The sequence below is a fragment of the Aquila chrysaetos genome, chromosome 2, assembly GCF_900496995.4.
Source record: "Aquila chrysaetos chrysaetos chromosome 2, bAquChr1.4, whole genome shotgun sequence".
Classification (NCBI taxonomy): Eukaryota; Metazoa; Chordata; class Aves; order Accipitriformes; family Accipitridae; genus Aquila; species Aquila chrysaetos.
This window is the reverse complement of record NC_044005.1, coordinates 19543643-19566075: the sequence shown is the minus strand read 5'-3', so window position 1 is coordinate 19566075 and position 22433 is coordinate 19543643. Positions and strand designations below refer to the sequence as shown.

At 36.7% G+C, this 22433-nt stretch overlaps 1 protein-coding gene across 9 annotated transcripts in view; it reads right to left on the bottom strand.

The window, feature by feature from the left end:
* RPS6KA5 (ribosomal protein S6 kinase A5) overlaps positions 1 to 22433 on the bottom strand; it is an 83998-nt gene that overhangs the window by 10092 nt on the left and 51473 nt on the right. For 6 of the 9 annotated variants that reach the window (XM_030006552.2, XM_030006524.2, XM_030006543.2 and 3 more), the window contains 8 exons: positions 21942 to 22025; positions 19161 to 19264; positions 8484 to 8634; positions 6967 to 7128; positions 6372 to 6458; positions 5591 to 5716; positions 4727 to 4860; positions 1486 to 1579 (listed from right to left, as the gene is read on the bottom strand). In XM_030006552.2, coding sequence (XP_029862412.1) covers positions 1486 to 1579; positions 4727 to 4860; positions 5591 to 5716; positions 6372 to 6458; positions 6967 to 7128; positions 8484 to 8634; positions 19161 to 19264; positions 21942 to 22025 — 942 coding nt within the window. The remainder of the gene's footprint in view (positions 1 to 1485; positions 1580 to 4726; positions 4861 to 5590; positions 5717 to 6371; positions 6459 to 6966; positions 7129 to 8483; positions 8635 to 19160; positions 19265 to 21941; positions 22026 to 22433) is intronic. The other 3 variants (XM_030006558.2, XM_030006533.2, XM_041120218.1) reach the window with 2 other exon arrangements.

The following is a 22433-nucleotide window of genomic DNA, read 5'->3' as shown; positions in this document are numbered from 1 at the left end:
AAGAGGTCAAAAAATGAAATTCAAAGAAATAGTCAGGAACAGAAGGTGCACAGTATTTAGATACCAAGGAAGAGAAGCAGAGCTATGCAGTCAGAAAGCGGTAAGACTCCTTAGAACAAGGTGTCTACTAATCACATTGCTAGTAGTGCTTGTAAGATACCCTCCCCCGCAAATTTTCTTTGTGTCTTGGGAAGAGCTGACAGGAAAGTTGGAAAGGATAAAGAGACTTTTCTCTGCTAGAAAACTTCTTGTGGCTCAACAAAAGAGACTGCAACCTAATACCCTATGGTTGGATTACTAATGTAGAATTTGATCAGACTGGTATCAGAGCAAGTTAAAAATTTGAACTTCTTTTTTTTCTTTAAGACAAACCACAGAAATGTCAAAACTAGAAAATTTTTATCAGTTCTGCTCTTCAGAATATTGTGCATGAGTAATCTGGAAGATAACACCTGGGAGCTACCAGGTGCAACTAAAAATACAATTGTTTGGCTGGTTGAGAGTAGCCTATTCAGTTGCAGAGCAATCTGAAGAACATTTTTTTTTTAAATATTCCTGAGTATAGCCATTTTACTCAAAGGAAAGTGAAAAAGCATCCTGTTCTACACACATGTACTCATAGTGTACATCAATGCAAAAAAAGGCTTCCTTATCACTAAAGATTACAGTACAGATTTTTCATCCTCTCAGCTCATTCAGAAGTGCTCCACATGAGCACTCTGCTGGTCCTTCTATAAAGAGCATGATAGGGATAGACTGGGATACATGGGGAGGCAAGAGAGCCCATGTTCCATTACAAATTCGTAAGACTAGAATCACAGAGTAGTTTAGGTTGGAAGGGACCTCTGCAGGACATCTGGTCCAAACCCCTAGCTCAAACCAGGGCCAACCTCCAAGTTAGATCAAATTATGGCTTATTACATGCTGTGGAGCTTGCATTACACTAAGGAAAAAGACAACTAGGGTCTCTAAATAAACCCTAAACTGGCCTCAATATATTTTCAAATACAGGCTCTACTTTCACATTTGGTAATTTAGCAAGCTACTTGGTTATCTTCATTAAGTTACTAATACGTAAGAAAAATGCTAGATATGTAATCTTCATATGCAAGATTTCCAAATTATTTCACAAATATTATTTTAAGATTCACAACAACCCCAAGGGAAGGTGATTAGGTAAATCAGTATCATAGATATGGAAACTGGGCCATGAATATATTGTATGATGATTAACAAAGCAGACCAAGGACAGAACCAGAACCAGAATCCAGGACTCTAATTCTTCCAAATACTTTTTTTGATTTGCAAGAGTAACTGCAAGTTCCCCGGAATGCAGAACTTCTGCTTCATCTTCTATACTGACTAGACAAAAGCCCTAGGAAAAAAGTTGCCTCCACACTAACAGTACACTTAACTCCTACAAGTTCTTGGGAAAACACATGGCAATGTGTTTGGCAAATGCTGATTATAGTTTCTTCAAAATACCTGGTCATGATAAACTTCATGTAACTTCACTACATTTGGGTGTCCTTCGCAGAGTTTCAGAGCTGTTATTTCTCTCTGGGTGTTGGCTTCCATTCTGGAAAAATCGAGCAGTCATTTTGTACCAATTTTACTGAGCAAATTGCACATTCAAAGTGTTACACCTATTTTTTTTAATTGCTTGAAATCCAGATTTTTTAATATTACAACCGCTTGAACACAATTAAAAGCATATTCAAAGCTGAGCAAAACTCTCCACATAACCCTGCAAGTTTGGACACTAAAAAAACCACACCCAAATCAAACAATGTTTTTGATGCAACTGCAACTTGCTACAGCAAAAGCTGAAATGGTATTATAGAATAGTTTCTACCTAAAACAAACCTTTCCCTTAGTCCAGGGCAATTTGACTTCACCTCTGTTCCTACAAGTAATTTTTAGTTCAGCTTTATCTTGAAGACTCAAATTATTGGCCCAATCCTTTTCCATTCTTAGAGGAGATAAGTACTTCCAAAGCTGTATGGAAACTATGAGTTCCTACTAGAAAAAAGAGTAACATCATCTATATATGAACTGTGTTATACAAATGAACCCCTTAACAGGCCACTGTAAAAGTCTGAAATGGAAGAGATAAGAAAAGACTAGCTCTAGAGCAAAAATCATCGCACAAATTCTCTTTCAAGTACTGAAATCTATAGCCAAAAAAAGTGAACACGGTGAACATTATAAAAACTATGTGAATGGGGACAGAGCAGAACATTTTGTTTTCCACTAAATACATACGTTGATTTATTTGGGGTAAATAACACCTGAAAATTTTTGCCAAAACTCTCTCCAAGAAAGGCTAATCCTGTGCTGACTTACAGAATGGCCTTATGGATAACACAGATAGAATCTCTCTCACCATGTGTTCTTAATCTTTGGTTGCTTCCCCCCACCCCAATTAGGACCAGAACCATGATGAGAATTTTGTGCAAGAGAATTCTGCTTTTCTGCAGGCTTCATATAATCAACAGGTAAACTAAGCTGTTCCACCTGCATCTCTGCTGATGTTGTTTAAACTGAAAGTGATTTCAGGTCCTTAAGAAATTAAAAAATCTGACTCAGATAGTCTTTCCCCCCTAAACTACTATCAGGAGAAGGTGGACCTAGGAAACAGATGAAAAAGGTTCAGTATCATGAACATAAACCTTTGAAATTTTTGCGTGGACTTCTCTGAGTATTCCCCCTCTATAAATAGTTACCATCTCAAATTTTAAACAGATAATATCATGAAAAACAAATGGGAAGCTCTAAAACAGTAACTCAAGCAAGTTTACAGGACTCTGCTGTTTCATTGGCCTTCAGACACAGATAAACCTCAGTGTTGGATGGAGGCAGTTCCAGTACTACTAACAAAGCAACACCACAGAGGAACTCTTGATCTGAGCTTTCACTTGAAGTATCATGAAAAGGTTTGCCTAGGTGTAGGATTCACTTTTTTGGCACCTTTGATGGGCAGGAGTGAAAGACTGTCTGACTTTGAGGCAAAGAAGTTACTACAAACATATTATACTTTTCCTTTTAGCAAGAGTTACTAGTGTGGTCCTCAGAGCAATATTACTTGTAGTTTAACAGTTTCTTACTCAAGGCTGGTTTGTGTCCAGCCAGAGTGTGGGTTTACTGCTATCTCTAAATACTACACAAACATGCTTTGAGTCTGCTCACAGCCTGCAATCCTAAAAAAATCTCTGTATACGGACCACTTCTTATCTTCATTTAGCCTGGTCCACCAAGATGAAGGAGAAAGAGCAAAAAAACCTGTGAGTAATACCATTTAGGGACATAGTTCCTAGAAGTTTAGTTCTATGGGAAAAGTCAATACTAGTTTGCTCACTGTTATCCAGAAACAAAAAATCCATTAGCTTAAGATGAAATGGGAGTACTGATTTGCAGCTCTGTGTGCACAACAGAAAAAAATTCTGAATGTAGACACAAGGCAGAGATTTCCAGATCAAAATACCAAATGCAGGTGTCTACTGCATAGTACTTGTCTGTGGTCTCATTATAATGCGTGAAATTCTCTTACAGCGTGAACTAGTTCCCTGTAAAATACATACCTAGAATAGGATTCAGTGGCCTAAGCACAGGAGAGCCTGGAAGACATCAGCCATGAAGACATCTACATAAAAGTAGTAGTCACAAGACTGATGGGGACTGGAGGACAGAGAGGACACCAACAGATGTTAAAATGGCACTACGTAGATGCCTATGTTTAAGTTACTGAATCCCACTGCTAGTGCCTGGTCATTCAAATCTCTCTGTAGGCTCCACCAGTAGTTTTGAGGAGGCCTCCATTAATCATAGCAGACTTGGAAAACTGACTCAGACACCTACATTTAGGTGTCTTTATTCTTGAACTTATCCTATCCAAAAAGCATGTGATAAAACACTTAAGTCTGGTGGACAGTTACTTCTACAGTCTGGAAAAACAGAGGTACAGCCAAATGTCTTGGAGAAGAGATCACTGTGAACTATCATTGCGATAGCAGAACATTTACACTTTATTGCCAGCATTCTACAACACACTAGGGACATATTTACTAATGAACACTGCAAAGTGAAGCTAAAAATCCAACCACCTCTCGAAGAATCCCTTATCTTTATTTCTCTCTGGACAGAAACTGCCAGAGGTATCTATTCTGGAAGAGGACCAGATGGTCCCCATGTACAAAGCAAGTCAGCTGCCTCCATCGTGGTGTTCTCTTCAGAACACCCAGGAAACAAGATGCAACTTACAACTCTATAGTCTAATTCCATTTTACACACACACACAATTAATTAGATCTGAGGCAACCCACACTACAGACCCTTCTTAAGAGCAATGTCATAGGCAATGAATTGGGCTGCTTAGGGAAGGGAGCTAGCATAAGCCACCATTCAGTTCACTTAAGTCTAAAGATAGGAAAGCCTTATACCTTACTCTGGTTAGGAGTAAAATTAGGGGAAATAAGGGTAGAATACAACTAGGAACCAGAAAAGTACTCCTTAGGTTTCTTCTTGTGTCCTCCCCAGCAAGAATAATATTTTGTTTTAAAAGACTCGGAATCTTTTAAAGGTCAGAAGGTTACTGTAAGTTTCTGTAGATTCGTCAAATAGGAAATTATTTATTTTTCCACTTCCAAAAATGTAGCAACCATTATTCTAATCCATGGGTGACAGTAAGCAAAGAAAACATTGTTATTGTCTTATAGAATATTTATACCTTTTGCTAATTATTTTTACTGCATACTCTTGGCTAGTTTTCTTGTGTAAGCACTTTCGACAAATGGAAAAACTTCCTTCTCCCAATGGTTTCTCTTTCAGATCCAGTTCATAATGATGATAAAATGGAGAGTCCTGTTAGGAAACTGTCTGTATTTAGTTCTGCAGAATACTTTTAGTATACACAGTCAAAGACAAAGAGTAAAGTTTCGTGAGAATTTTTCATCTACATTTAAAATTGTAAAAGAGCTCTCTTTTTGATAAAATATAATCTTAACTTCTATTTAATAAAATGCATAAACTTTATTCTAATAATCAAAGAGTAAATCTTATGTTACATTAAACAAACATAATCACTAAGAAAATTATTACTACTACAATAGCTTAAGATACAAAATATTAAGACAAACAGGATCAAAGATGGCTATACCTACGTTTATCCACAAAACTATGTGCTTGTTTGAAGACATCACAATAGCATATGGTCTAATAAGGCTTCACACAACTATACATAATTTTGGGCAAATACATCATAGAAGGAATTCTGATATAATTAAAGTAGCTTCAAAAATATCTGCAATGGTTGGCTGAATAAAAACTATCAGGAGTCAAATTACTATTACTACTATACTTCAGTCTTCTGGAAAACTAGACAATCATCTCATTTTTCAGATTAAACTTCAACCATTTCTTAATAGTACCACATGCAAATTACATGCTTGGATCATCTGAGGAGCCATTACAGACAACAGATAAATGAATAATGACTATTTGTAATCTGCAGCCTAGCTTGTGATTGCTGCTTTGAAAGTTATATGCAGTTCCAAGTTAACCAAATTAATTCAGCTCTTGATATTATTATTACCTTCATCATAGCACTTCTGGCAATAGTTGTAGTTCCAGGCCGCTCATCCCCCATATAAAACTGAAGAGGATCTACTGTAGCTGCATTGCGTTTAAACAAAATAGAAGGTGCAACGAAAGAATATCCCTATGAAATTAAGACATCAGAAAAGGCCATGGCTTGAAATTGTTGCACACAAAGTATCATACTGCATACAAAACATTAGAAGTTTCAGAATAATTTTTCAAAGAAATCAGAATTTTCATAACATAATACAGAAACCATAACTGGCTCATTGACGGGTAGATATTACTCTGTTCAACGTGAACAGGTATTTTCTTGGAATTAGTTACATGATTCTCCGCAGTTACAGATAAAACAATAATAATACAAAAATTCTTGTAATTAATGCTAGGAATCTGACTTAGCTTCAATTGCTTTGCAATAGTGATAAAGGCTCATACCTCAAACTAGCTAGCTTCCCAGAACACCTTTAAGTCAAGGCATGAAATAGTTTTGATGTTGTGATGTAAGCATCAAACCATTTTAAGTGGCAAAACAAAATAAGCTTCATATTAATGATTGGGTATTGTAACAAGAACAGCTGTGACTACCACTGCAGGATGAATCAGGTCATATTATGACACGCATAAATTGCTTACTACAGTCACTACAAATCTAACAACTTCCAACATATGATGCTATATTCCTGTACACCAAGCATTAAGCTGCTCAAAAACAGACAATAAAAAACAAAGCACGAGAAGGAGGAGGAGAGAAAGCAATCTGAACTGCTGTTCACCTCTGCAGCTTTGGTACCAAGTTGGCTGCACATGAGCTGTTTCTGCCCATCTGACATCCAGACTGTGCAGTCAAAGAAGGGATCATTCTTTAATAACATGGAGGAAATGGTAAGGAAATCTTTATTACTGATTTGTATACAGTTAGTAATGAGAGCACTCCTACAGGACATGGAAGACCAACTTTCAACTCTGCAGTTGGCTCCCGCTCCCCAAAGGAATACCTCAACTAGACCATAATGTGGACATGGACAAACTACTTTGCTGTTGTCAAAGCTGGTAGTGCAGGCTGATGGAGTCAAGATGACAAGACTCATAAGGTATGAAGAATCAGTAAAGGACAGACTGACTTCAGTCCATCAGGTAGGACATTCAGCTGGGAATGGAGAGACATGGAATTTTATGTTTGCAGTAGGACTGTTTCCACCCTTCTCATTTTGCAATTGCTGAACAAACAGCCCTGGGAACTGGGATTAGAAATTACAGAGTTAATTCTCAGTAACTTAGAAGGCAGGAAAAAAAAAGCTAGCTATACACGTGGAATTGTTCAATAAATGATTTTTATTTTTTTTTAATTAAAGTGAATTCTTAGAATACCTGAAATATTCTTTCTGAAGTCTGAGGGGTTGCTGCAGGAGAATACGTTGGATCCATTTCTGTAAACTCTTCCGCAAAATTACTGACATCCAACTCATCTCTGATTACCGGTTTAAATGGAGCTGATACTTTTTTGGCAGCTAAATCATCCCAATTCATATTCTAAAGCAAAACCAGGAAAATAAGTTTGAATCAAATGACAATTTAACAGAAACAAATATTGCAAAGAAAGACTTGTCCAGAAACAAACAGTCCTAACACCATTTGCTATTTTCTACAGGCAGATGAAAAGCATTCAAATTATGCCCTACTAATTTGCTTAGGTAAAGGCAGGAAGTATCATACTTATTTTTAAGTAGACAGAATCCAGGGTTTTTCTGGGGGGGGGAAATCAACACAAAGAAATTTAACAGTGGAGATAAGCCAAACAATTAGCATGACAGCCCTTAAATTTTTTCTTCTATTTCAGAGGAAACAACATTTATATTTTTCTAAGCCATAGTGCATGCGTGCAGTATCTTCAGCTTTCCACTGCTGATTTCTATGCTTAATTACCAATTTCAGCTTCCAGAGCCCTGAGAGCATAATGCCTCTATAGTAGTTATGAGAAAATGGCCCTATTACTATAAAGGGGTGGAACAGAAATGAAGTCAAGATTAGAAAGCGTTGTACAAGGAAAAAAATGTATCTTCCAAAACAAACAATGAATAAAGGAAGTTTAACTCTACTTTGTCAGACTTTCTTATAAGACAAAGGAAATACAGAAGGGATGAGAACAAATTCAGCGGTTAAGAAGCCAAGATATTGCCCATGCTGAATGTTATAACAGTTACATTAAAAACATTTATTTTAAAGGCTTAATTTATACTACCAACTTTAGCTACTCCAAAATTTACAGTAATTAAAAACATATTTAACTTCAAAGCACCAGAAATACATACTTAGTTTTTTCAAAGAAAGCACACAAACAATTTTAACCGCAATGGATGGAACAGTATGGATGTTGTATGCAAATCCAATCTTCGTCATTGTCGGAAACCAAATGTTAATACACTGAAATCTGAACAGAATTAAAATCTACTAAACAAGACTAAAGATTTAATTAGGCAAAGGAAAATACAGAAGAGGCCTTTATCACTAATGGTGAATTTTATCAATGTTCAAATTTTACTAATAATGTTAGTGGCAAACTTTCTTTAAAAAAAAACAACAACACACAATATATAATTTAAGTGTTTTCCATTAAACCTTCTGGTTTAAGTAGTGTGTCTTTTGGCTGCTTCAAGTAACTGTTAGAAACAGAATATATTAAAAATCTACCATGCCATTCTTGTAGTATGCATGAAATCCATATACATAAGCATAGATATTCTTACTAACTTCAATGCAATTATTCATGCTATTAACACACCTCTAAGTGTGTTGTTAACAAATCAACAAAATTTCTTTAGACTTGGATTTCAAAAGCACTAACGTAGAGTAAGTGGCATCTAGGGAGTTTTTTTTATTTGTTTTACCTGGAAAAAAGGATGCTGTTTGATTTCATCAGCATCAGTGGGACCACAACCTAGCCTCTTCTTGGGGTCTTTCATCAGAAGACGCTGAATTATATCCTTAGACAGTGCACTCATTTCTTGTGGATAAGGTGGCTCACTTTTTAATATTCTCCTGTAAAACAAACAAAATAAAAATTATTTGGTAATTACTTAATGTGTTGAGTGTTAAATCAAAGAGTTACCATACTAGTGGTAGCATTTACCATTTCACTTAAATTTCTATTGTACCCAAAGGAAGGAGGATGACAAATGTGAAACTAACTTTTTTTTTAAATAAAGAAAGGTTTGAGAAAATGTGGACATGAAACATGACATCTGTAGGAGATAAATTATGTAACTTAATCCAAAAAAGAACAGTCCTTATTTCATACATACTGAGCTTACTAGTACTATTCAAAAGAAATCTCATAGCTACAACAGATAGCTCCACAAAGACAACAACTTGATGCCTAACAGCAGTCAAAAAACCAAAAACAATTCCATGTTAAAAATTATTAGAAAATAAAAAGGAAAAAAACCACACTTGGGCCATTTGAGGTTTGCCTGCACCTTCTATATTGTGTGCAGTGCTCATGCCCTACTCTCAACAGGAGGCACTAAAACTGGAGAAGTTTTAGAGAAAAGCAGCAAGATTAATTAGAAATACAGAATGTGTTCCATATGAAGATCTACAAAAAAGGCTAGGACTATCCAGCTTAGTGAAAAGGAGACCTAAGGGGCCTGGGCATAGTGTTCCCCTCAAAATGATGAGCAGGTAAGAGAAAGTGCAGAGGGACCTTACTGTCTCTTACAATACAAGAACTAGGAGCCTTCGAATAAAGCTAGTGGAAGTTCAAAATCTTGGAAGCCTAAGTAGAATCATATTTCAATAGCAATCTTTTACATGTGTAGCTCCCACAGTTTTATATAAAGAGGAAGGCAAGTTTTCCTTCAGTTACTCCAAATGTAGATATTGAAGCTAAGGTCTCTGAAGGGAAATTTAGAACGCACACACAGACAACACATACCAAAGACATGTCAACAGGTTTAAAAACATATACACACAAAACCCTTTCGCATGCAGAAGCACAGAATGGTGGAGGTTGAAAGGGACCTCTGGAGGTCATCTGGTCCAACCCCCTTTGCTCAAACATAGTCACCTAGAGCCAGTTTCCCCATGACCATGTCCAGAAGCCTTTTGAATATCTCCAAGGAGGGAGACTCCACCACCTCTGTGGGCAACCCATGCCAGTGCTCAGTCACCCTCACAGTAAAAAAGTGTTTCCTGATGTTCAGAGGGAACCTCCTGTGTTTCAGTTTGTGCCCACTGCCTCTGGTCCTGTCACTGGGCACCACTGAAAAGAGCCTGGCTCCCCCTCTTTGCACCCTCCCTTCAGCTATTTGTACACTTTGATGAGATCCCCCTGAGCTTTCCCTTCTCCAGGTGGAACAGTCCCTGTTAGTCTGAAAGTCTATTAAGTTAGTCCCTGAAAGTCTATTAGCCTTTCCTCATATGCTTCAGTCCCTTAATCTTCTTAGTGGCCCTTTGCTGGACTCTCTCCAGTATGTCCAGGCCTCTGTTGTACTGGGGAGACCAGAACTGGACCCAGTATTCCAGGCGTGGCCTCACCATTGCTGAGTAGAGAGGAAGGATCATCTCCCTCAACTTGCCGATACTTTGTCTAATGCAGCCCAGGATACCATTTGCTGCCTCTGCCACAAGGGCACATTGCTGGCTCATGTTCAACTTGGTGTGCATGTACCTATATGCATACTTTCACTGTACTGACTTCAGGAAGCATGATACATAGAAGAAGGAGTTAGAGTGCCTCTACTAAACACAGACTGAAAGATTTTGAAGCTATGAGAGACTGTGAGGCTGAAATTATATGAGGTTGTGGCAGCACTAAAATATCAATCGTCATATGTCTCTGATAGAGCTTAAGTTGATCACTGCAGGACATTTCTAAATTTTGTTTGTAGTTACTGCATGACATATCCTTAGAGTCAGCTATCCCATGGGAAATTTTTTATCTTGAAATATGTAACTTCTCAGATTACTCCAAAAATAGATGCAAACAGTTTGTTTCCTCAATAATCTTGTCCTGCCAATGTGGAAGGACAAAAACAAGTTCAATATGCACATATCCCAGGGGTTGTTTCTACTGATGTAGTATCCAATTTCAAGCAAACTAAAAGACAAAGCAAGCTAACCTCTTGGTTTACATAACACAGAAATGAGTTAGGAAAATACAGTCTTGAGTTTTAAGATGGATTGTATCTTTAAATGATGTAAGGATGATCTGCCAATAAGGGTCTAAATCACAGCCACTCTGCTAGCAGAAGTAACAGCAATCACAAGCCTTGTCTTCATCTTCTGGACACACTTAACAGAAAAGGAGAAGAAACCACAATATGGCCAAATGATTTCTTAATTACGGATGTTAATTACCAAATTTAAACATCACTAAACAAGAGGATTCTTACACTGTAGGATTGGTGGAGAAGTAAAGATTCAGCCTCTTCAGAAATCATCCAGTTTCAGAAAGGGGAAATGGGTAAGGAAGAAAACCTTCCTGTTGTAAGACAGAAGACAGGACATCTTGATATCAAAATTACTTGATTTACAGGAGGGACAACAAAATCTACAATGCCTTCTTATCTTGAAAATCACTTCAGTTAGAGGAGTCCGAGGAAATGTATTTATCAGCCTTTCTGATAAGAGAATCAGAACGGTATATAACAAAGATCCTGGACAGAGACAAGTTCTCTTTTGGCTTTCAGAAGGGGAAAAAAACCCTAAGTCAGTATTTTTTTTAATATATTTCTAAAGCGCTGGGATTGAGACTCTTGGATGTCCTTAGAATCCAAAAGAGAAATTCTAGAGCATTTTCCTGCCTGAAAAATGTCAGAGATTACAGATGGACAAGCCAGATAAAAATTTGAAAGTCTCTGAAAAAAGGTGCTGAATTGGAATGATTGGTAACATGGGTAACAAAGAGAACAAATGAGTGTAATTTCTCTGTGCAGCCTCAGAAGATCAGTCTCTGTAGTAGTGATGCTGTTAAGTGCTAGCAATAAGATTCTTGCCCATGTCTCAAGGTTCTGATGCAAATACAAATTCACATAAGAAAAAGAGAGTGAAACAAACATAAGCACTGGAAAGTCTTTTTATAGAACACTGTACTGCAAAGTTACCAGAAAACTCTTAGCCAAAATAAGTACTTCCACAGTAACAACACTAGTAGGTCCCATGCTTCTAATCGCCAATTTCCAGTGACATATTGCATGTCTTCAATCAGCCTAAGAACTGCAATCAGTTGTACCACTGATGCGGTAACTGAGCAGAGAGTCCCATCTGAAGCTAAGACGGGTTTATAAAGTAACTTTTCATATTACCTGACATTCTGCTCTTTGGGTAGAAACCACCCTTTAAGTTCTTGGGGCTAGGAATCCCCTATAAAGGTTGTATCTGTCAAAACAATTAGCATATATATTTTGCCAATAGTAGTTTGGTAGAACACTGTATTTTTCCTAATGGAAAAATTCTGTTGCAACAGCATCAGTAATTCCTGCCTTTTTCCAAGATTACCATTTTAAATTATTTCTTTTTATAAGCAGAATTAACAATGAAGTGGTATTTAGCTATGTGAAAAGCAAGCTACAATTACATTGACAGATACCTTCCATCTACCGACCCTCCTAGAGCCCAGTGCAGAGAAGGCAACTTTTTGCTGGCTGTACAAGCAGAATCCATGTAAGCTGTATTTATACATGCTAGTGGCATTCATTCAGAAATACTTTTGAGGTTGACTGATACTATAAAATATTCAGGATGCTCTGGACTGGTTCACAGAATCACACTACAGAAGTAATGAAGAATGAAGCTAATTTCTTTAGAAGTTCCAGGACCTACTTAAAATTATCGTGGAATTGAAGTATGGGAAGCTGTACACACATTAATTAGGATGGAAAGCAAGCTGTCAGAAAAAGGAAAAACATATGAGATCAGCATGTGAGAGAGCAGAAATTGGTGAAGACTAATCAAGTAGCTTGATCAAGGAAAGAGAGTCTGCCTTCACTAGTACAACACTAGTGAAGTGTTGTACTGAAGCCTAAGTCACTCAAGGCCGTAACAGTAGCCCATGAAGAGCTCAGAGGAAGGAAGCTGCACGTGTCAGAAGTCCTTCCTGGGATGCCTGTGCTTCCGAAAAGAAGCTATGGCCTTTAGCATCAACCTTCCTTTTCTGAATCACCTCCACCCTCTTGTACGTTTCATGTTCATGTGGTCCAATAACAGTGACAAAAGTAAGCAGGAAGAATTAAGTATCCCAAGTGGCAACTGTGGTCAAAGCTGCTGAAGGACAACTATGCTGTACTTTCTGCTTCTCCTAGCCTAGTACAAGCCCTCTGATCTGGGATGCGCTGAGATTACCCCTGCTGATGAGAGTACTCTGGCTGTACTGAAAACACTCTTGAGAGAAACCATCCCTTTCATAGGTCAAGGAGGTTATCACTTTGAAGTACTGGATCATTTCCATCTTACCCTTCTCTATGGCAGACTATGCAAAGCTAAAAGCTAACCTCATTGGTACTGTTTCTCAGGAACTGAAGCTCTGATGAGTTTCTCCCATAAATACTACAGACCAAGAGCATACTTGATAATGTGAAGGACAGGCTAATGAATGATAAGGATGAGAAGGAGATGCTTTATCTTCAGTGAGTGGAGGATACAGTAGAGAAATGACACCTTGACCTTTAGGTGCTCCTCCTCTTTATCTTCAGAGTCACTCCTGTGTAACAGGTGCAGGCTGCTAAGCCTGACAAATCAGCCAAGGAACTCACTGATTTTGTTATAAAAAATTCACAGAGTTGCCACCATTGATCTATGCCAGCTCGTAGTTTAAAAATTACATAGACTGACGACAGGTTTCTTATCTGTTCTTTACCAAAGCAGTAGAGATGGGATATGTGTTTGCTGGCTGAATAAAACACCCTTCTACAGAAGGCATAGTATTTAAAACCAACCAGAAATGCAACAACTATGTGGCAAAGGCTTATACTACGATGTCAGTCTACAGAGAATTTGAAGAAGATTCTGACCTCATTCATTCAAGGAGGATAATCTTAGGGACTTAAGCAGGAATGCCCTTGCAATGCTCAATAAAGGCCTTACAAAGACAAACAGTGTCATTGGGAGTTTTTCCAACATGGACAGCATATTGCTCCCAGTGGTTAAGATAAAATGAAAGGGGAAAATATGCTGTTAGCCAGAAGCTGAAAGATTTTTTTCTTAATATTTCATTTTAATTAACTCTATAAACAGCTAAACTAATCAAAATTCTGATGCAGTGCATAACTGGGAAAATTCAATTTATGTCAAAGAATATGAAAACATCTATTAACAGGACCAATTTGGCAATTTGACTTATTGACCAATTTGACCAATTATCTTTTAGCATTAGATCGACCAATCTATAAACTATACTGTAAAAATTACTACTAAATATATCCACTGAGTGAACATTTTGAGAAGTAAAGCATAAGCTATGCAACACTAACTGAAGATGGGGTGCTTGAACAAACTAATGCCAATAGTTTCATTATTGGAAACCATAACTACGTAGCTTGTTTAAAATAGCAACTGTGAAAAACAAAGCCAATTACAAGGAAGCAGGACAAAAAAGTTTAGGAGATTGTCACCATTAGGTGCCAACCAAAGAAAGATTTTTTAGACAGAGAAAAAAACCAAAACCCAACTATTTTGGTCAAGATACAGACATACAATATGTGCTATTGAGATGGAAGCCACATTTCACCCTCCACTGTGATTAGCCTGAAAGCAAATGCCTGAACCTGACTGTGGAAGAGATGATAATAATACATCAGAAGTACAGAACCTGAAGCTTTTTTTGTTTCCACCAGGTAAAAGACACAATCAGATCATGCAAAACTGAAAGGATCACTATAGCTGACCAACAGAAACATTAGGTTTATGCTAGAACTGTTACTATAGTCTATTGTCAGTCCCCTCACCAAAAAGATACATATCCACCCTGATGTTCAGGTAATACAAGAAAGCAATCCCAAGCTGTAACCCTGTTAAAGGGTAGAGGGACAAGTTTCCAAAGCAGAGTTTTCACCATCACATTTGAGAATGACTCTACCAATGCCCTGTCATCTCAGAACTACTAATGCCAGATTCTGCTTTGAGCAGTCAGATCTATATGTGTATCCCCAGTTCTAGGCAAGTCAGAGACTTTGATGCAATACTTATGACTTTCTTAAAACCATCTGCTTTACTGAAAGGTTGAACTGATCTGTAGTCAGAGTCACTGATGTGATGTGATTCACACTAAGTCTAGCATATAAATGCTGTACATTTTAGGTAGAGAGCTATGAGCTCTAGGACAAAATTCCAGAAGACACCATGCAAATTACAAGTTGTATTTAGTGACTGCTCTGTCCTTTAAAAGATGTAGCAATCACTGGAGTCTTCATAGGCAGAGAATGAAGAAGGGAATCCCAGTATACACCTGCTATGCACCTTCCCACCAGTTTTATCAAGAAAAGGTTTCTTGCAGAATCGTGGACAAAATATAGCATCTAACAGATGGTCAAATTTCAGCCATCCTCCATGAAGTTTGAATAAAGTCTTACCAACTATGTCAAATAAAGAGCATAGGCTGCTATTAGCATTAGTATGCTAATATAGCATCATATGCTTCTACAGATTGTTTTATATATGTATATACATATAAAAATGCAAAAAGATAGATATCTATCTGTTCATAACCCCAAAGCTGCTAAGATTTTCTAAGGTGCTGCACAGCAGCAAAGTAATACTCCAAAAACTTCATGCTCATTTTAAATCCCTGTATGTATGACAAGACCCTCAAAGTCAACACCCTGAAATGGATTTATCTGTCTTTCAAGTCAGCACTACAAATCACTCATGCTCAAATTGAAAATACTGGGTTTGTAATCAAACCCAGCCCTTGCCTATGCTTTTTACAGGATAGGTCCTATCCATGGCTCTGCAGCAATGGAAGTCCAGAATTCTCAAAAGTGAAAGGAAAATTTGGGAAGGGAGAAGAAAGGGGAGAGGACATACTGGAAAAGGAGAGATACTTGAATAGTTCTGTGAATTTTTTTAATCAAGTTTAATAACCTGTAACACCTAGCATGTGAACAAAGAGTCTTCAGAGACAGAAACATAAGGGAAATTAAAGTATGCCCTTACTTAAGTTGCACTTGCCATGAAAGAGAAGTCCACAGTGTTGTCAAAAAGGTTACGACAGAAGAACTGAACACAATCTCTCACCAGAAAGAGTAAAAAAATACAAACCACACAGTAATTATTTCTGACAGAAGAACTGAACTGTCAATTAGAGAGAGATTTCAGAACAAAATTTTGTGCTCAAATTTAACAGCAGATAGCCATTGTCCCACATAAGGGAATAAAATTATCTAAAGATATCTAAGATTACTACCAACCTACATAAAATAAAAGAAGGACCTGGATTTATTTAGAAGACAACTTTTTTCCTTAAACTCAGAAAAATCAAAGGCCATGGAAACTATGCTTTCAGTGCTTGTGACCGAGTAAGAGAAAACTGAATTCTCTAAGCCTGCTGCAATTGGCAAGTTAAAGCATATTTAGGTTAGGGAATACAATTTCTGTTTAGAATAACTTTGCCAACAAAAAGAAGTTTGTACCAACTCATATTGCTGTGCCAGCACTAGTGATTCATTACCACTGGCAACTGTAAATAGCCGACGAAGTTATCTGCAATTCCAGTTTTCATCAGTTTAGAGAGGAAAGGAAACTAAAAAGATCAAAGATAGACACGGAGAGAATTTGGAACCTATTTAATTATAGGTGTAAAATTTATCTAGAGTCTGCATCCCAATTCAACAGATAACTTTACAGAAAGGGCTGCAGACATAATTGAAAGAATTAACAACCAAAAAAAAAAGAAAGGACATTAAGTGTAAATTGCAAACGTATCCTCAGTGATAAAATTATCAAAGAAAAAAGGAAATAAACATCATAACTTCTAGGCCAGACAGACTTAGGATAAAGACAGGTACTGAAAATTCAGCTGTTATTTCTTGAAAGAGCTCAGTATACTCACACTAGAGATAAATACAAGGAGGGCATTTCTGAAAAGCCATGAATATTTCTAAATTTAACAAGCCAGCATATTAGGAAGGCATTTCTTTCAGGCATGGTCTCAAACAAGTAGCTCAACAGCTTCCCAAGTTGCAGCAAACCCTACACAGTCCCCTTTAATCCTTAGAAAAAGGTTTTCTTTCCACCTTCTCTAAGATGTACTTCTGCTCCCTACTCTTCTCACCCTCTGTCTGGGCTGCTGCTACCTCACATCCGTTCCACCTGCCCTACCCTACCCTCACAGAAAGCCCCAAACACACTCCCATTGCTCCCCAAGGTACGCAGCAACCACCATTCCCCAGAAGGTTCCACATGACTTAGTGCAACAGCCAGGACAGAGAAAACAGCAATGTTCTCACATGCTCAGCCGCACTTTTAAAAGGAACATAACATTCATTACATAATAAACTGCAACAACAAAACAAATGCCATCCAGCACAGAAATTGCTATGAATGGAAAGGGTTCAGAAACCATGGGTCTTATGAGTACTGAAGTAACAGAAGACAGATGAAATAAAGTCTGAAATGCAGTCACATAGTTAGGACTAATGAGATTTCAGCTATAAACTAGAGGCTTATCCGTTCAAAGTGACAGAACAGCAGAAGGAATTAGATCTATCAGTCCACCATTGGCATCAGCAAGAGGAGCCCAAGAAAAAAGGAAATAATATCTTTTTGTTCAGATGGTGAATTATCACTTCCCTTGAACAAGATCCTTTTGAAACATCAACAGAAGTAAACTGTCAATATGTAGGAAAGAACAACACAAGCTGAGTTAAGAAAAGGCTTTTTCAGGAAACAAGACGACTGGGGAACATCTTTAAATAAAGACAACTAAGAATTTACCTTCTAAATTTATCAAAATAAAAGCTGAAAGACTACAGGATTGCTGTCTATAAATGTGTACATGAACACCAACCAGAACAAAAGCAGACTGAGCAACAACATAGTAAACTTGCCACAACTAAATTGAGCTCAGAAATTAGGTTATTAGCTATCAGAGGATGGATGTTAGCAACCTTGCAGTTTCTCAGCTTTGAATTTAATCTTAAATTATCAGAAAGACTAAGACTAAGGAGCACATAAGGACCTACCAAAAGATAGTCAAATTCTGTAGAATACATATCTAAAAAGTTTCCCAGTTTTTGGAAAAAACTCTATCCGTAAAATTCAGGTCAAGGTTCTCTCTAAAAAATGTGTAACTCCTTCAGAATTCCATTTAGTACATCTTGGGAGTCAAAATTACCAATTCAGCCATGGCATAAGTAAGCACTCAACAAAATTTCTAACCTTAAATGGGTCAGAAAGAGTTCATTTAAGTTTTATATCCATCATAATGACCAAGAGGGTGAAGTCCTGAATTTTGTTTTGTTAATGGATTCCTTTCCCCCGTGTATTTTTTTTCTAGTGGCCCTTTAAGTTTCCTGTGCTAGAGACCTAGAAACCAATAAACAGGTCTCAACCTTCCAAGAAATTGCCTGAATTTATAACAGAAGTAAAAGAAATTATCTAAATAATTGATGTATGTTCTATTGCCCATTATAACATTAAATATCAAGTGACTTCAGGTGAGGGTCAGAACCATGGTAATACATTCCAATTGGAGCAAGACTATTCTTAGTTTGGGGACTGGACTTAAAAGCTGATCTTGACAGCAGTTACTAATTTGTGCAATTTAAGCCCTCAACTCCCCACTCCAAGAGAAATACAGTAATAGGAGATGCTCATTTTGGGGGGAGATTTCAGTAATGTGTTTTGGGCAAGCTTATTGCTTTGTCTTTTTAAAATGCTCCAATGCTTTTACATAGGTATTGAAAATAAACCTTTAAAGTGTAGAGATTACTGAACGTAACAATGCTGATAGTCAGGAAAAGTCTACATGTAAAATATAAGAATGGTATAGGTTATTTCATTTCCGTAAGTATTATATTCATTTCTTCTCAGATATGCAAGTATGGCTAGAAAAGATCATGTTCTGTTTCACGTTATACACCAATAAAATAAATATTACCTGTGACAAAAAGGTGGGAGTGGGTGTACATCCTGACACTTTAAACCTCTAGTCTGATGGAGTGATCCAGCAAGAGCTGACAAAAATCTCTCTAGCTAAGTATATGTTTCATTACGTATTAAGATTTTGAATGTTATAGTTCTATTTACATATAACTTCATATTTTATTTGACTTCCTTTTAAACAGTAAACATGCAACAGGGTTGAATATCTACAAAGCTGTGGTTCCACTGTAGTTAAAACAAAACAGGTCTTTTGTAAAGGTCAGTTCTGTTATTTCAATAACCTGCTGAGTTTAATAAACCTATCTGCTTCCAGATGTCATTCTGTTAAACAGAACTGGAGCACCTAAAATGTTACCCCTGCAGCACTTTCTTCCTAAGTTTTAGATTAAAACTCTCACAAAACATGTATTATGGCATAAGCATCACTTTGTGAGCAAGCAGATATACTTTACTGTTTTGACTCTTACCTAGAAATCTCTGCTTGGGAATTCTTCTCTCCATCAACTGTAAATGGTGATGCTCCAGTTAATAGTTCATACATAAGAACACCAACACTCCACCAATCAACAGCCTACAGAACAACAACAATTATGTATGTTATGATACACTGAAGTAAAATTGTTAACAAAAGAAGGAACAAAAAAATTCACCCAGAAAGCAACTAGCAAAGGAAGAGCCCACCTATCAATACAAAGGCAAACCAGCGTACGATAAAGCATAAACAATTGCAGTACCGGTTGGAGGTATTTTCTATGATAAATTAATTTTATTTTTAAATTTCTCCACTTAGCTTCTTCAACTGATTTCTGAAGCTGAACTCTTTCCACCACTAAAGTTGCCCCCCCCCCCCAAGAATTCATTTTTATTTTTACCATTGTGAAGCGATAAGAATTCTAAAATATACTTGAAATAACAGAGGAACGTAAGCCTTGCTAAGAAGTAGTGGAACCTGAGCTTTTTAGGAGCTTGAGAATGAAACTAAGGAACTTTCAAAAAGCACAATTTAAGAGCACAGGTCACAGTTAATCCGGGCACCTGAAAATGTTATAGAATTTTATCTTATATTTCCTGGGAACACACCTGATATTTGGCTTTCCATATATTAATCATATTATTCATATCTCTGATACCTCATAACTTATAAAATATTTCTCTCATTCAAAAGAAAAGATGCTACTATGAATAATAAAGGAAGTAGTTTAGTCATTTCAACAAAATTTAACTACAGGTGTTTCAACTTCCCAGTTTTACTTCCAAGAAATTTGCAAAGCAATGAAACTGAAGTTCTGCTTTACTTGTGTTGACAACATTAATACAGTAACGGAAGACAATTAGTGAAATTATGACAATTTGGCCTCATGTTTTAGGTTTTTTGCTTCAAGATACACAAAATCTGATGTTTCATATATTCAGCCAAGACTGTCTAGAAGAACTAGCTGAAGAAGTCTCTATACTGTTAGTAATTATCTTTGCAAATACACAATGATCAGAGAAAATCCCAAAGAAGAATTTTTTCTTGGCATGTGTTTTTCCAAAAGAAAAGGAGCATCTGCAGAATCAGAAATCAAACTTTAAAAAAAAACAACAACCTGAAATACTAGAGCAAGTCTTTTAGACAAACAATATAGCCATCTAGAAGAGATTACAAATCAGAAACATTGACTAATGACACCATAGCATACTAAAGCAGTCTCATTTCCTCTTTTTTTTAAATAAGATCTTTGAGTTGCTAGATACGCAGCAAGTATAAAATACACTAAAAACCTCCTAACGCTGCATCACATGACATTGCCAATGGTGAGGCAAACAGTGTGTGGTGTTAACCAATTACCATCACATAGTTTAACTGCAAAACAGCCTTATTTATCAGCTAACATTTGGTATCAAACTGTGAAGCTGTTTCTTACAGAATACTGTATGGCTCTGCAGTACATCTAATGCAAGTATTAGAACCAATCGAAGGGAACAGAACAGAGATTCCTCTTTAAATCAGCAACAATATTGAATTTCTAAGCACTTGAGAAGACAGAATCACAATTCAAAGTGACTGCCACATTGGAGATATGCTCTGAAACTGGCAAGACTAAACTAAGAAATAGAGTGCAGGAAAGAGCTACTACTCCTAAGTTTGTAAAATTCCATTTTTAATAATGACTAGGCAAGCAGTACAGTAGAAAAAGATGCAGAGGTTATAGCGGAATACAAAGTAGGTGTGAGACAATGACTAAGTGAAAAGACAAAGCACATTCTATTCTACATTTAATAGAAGAATCAGGGATGTAATCATTCTGCTGTACTTCAAACTGCCAACTCTTAGCTGAAACACTGCACCCGCTACAGTGCTCCCTACCTGAAGAAATATACAGTCAAACTCAGACCAAAAGAGAAGCAGAATGCATAGAGAAGGAGAAGAAAGAACCTTCCTAGGCAAAAGTCAGACTGAGTCCAGTTAGTCTAGAAAAAGGAGATGGAGAGTGACATAAAAAGTCACTTAAAGTGCTTAAAAAGGCTGTTTTAAGAGGAACTGTGATCAACTATATTCCGTGACCCCCAATAGAAAGACAAGTCAACTCAAATCTACGGCAAAAAAAATGCAGAGATTAAATATTCTCCAAAACTTCTCAGTATAGTGAGCAATCAGAACAATTTATCTCGGAATAGTTGTAGAATTCTTTTGGGGAGTAGGGTTTTTTTTGTTTCAAATATCATCTATGAATTATGGTTGTCTTGATCTTTCCCATCAACTACTGACACTTTAATTCAGAATAAAACTTGAGCCTTAAGCTAAACAGAATTTATTTCTACAATCAGAGAACATTTATAACATTAGTAACATTAATAACCCACTTCATACTTCAAGAACGAGAATAGGTTTCCCTGATCTACAATTTAAAAAAATGTATCAGGATTAGCCACACAACAGTAATTTTTCCAATCTGAACTAGTTTTTTATTTAAAAGGAAGTGTCAGCTAAGTTTTTTTTGTCCCACTGCACGTTTAGAACAAATTTTGAATAGAACACAAATGAGCCTCAGTACCTTTATAAGTATGCCTTTTACTTAAGATTAAAAACTAAAATTCATCATATTGATGTTTTTAAATATAGGCGATAACCTATTTTAGGACAACCTGAAATAAGGCATGTTTAAATAAGACACTATCACATTTTACAAAAACCCCTCAAGCTGAACAACAGTGTTGCCTAAAGAATTAATTTCTTTTCAGTAATAAATTTAGATAGAACATACCTTATCATGTCCTGTATCTCCTCCTCTTACAATATCTGGAGCCATGTACTCTATTGTTCCACAGAAGGAATATGCTCTCTCATTCTAGCAAAAAAAAGAAAATAAAATTCATGTCAAACAATTATATTATACAAATCATATGGGACAGATATGGCTAACAGTTCCAAGATGCTGGCAGCAATTCTTCTCCAAATAGCTCAGAACTGCTAGCTAATCATATTCCATCATATGTAGAGATGTATCACATAACGCTACACAATATTTACAGTCTTCTACAAAAAAATGTCATAGGTTTGTGTGGCAATCTAAGATAAGCACACAAAAATTAACGTATTGATATTTAAAATCTTTCCCATAACTCTAAATGATCTATACATTTCAGAACTACACATGATTCCCCAAGGTAATATAGACACACATTCTGAAGGCTGCAATATCATACTCTAGACAACAAATGAAACCTTTCCATTAAAAAGACAATTTCATTGTAAG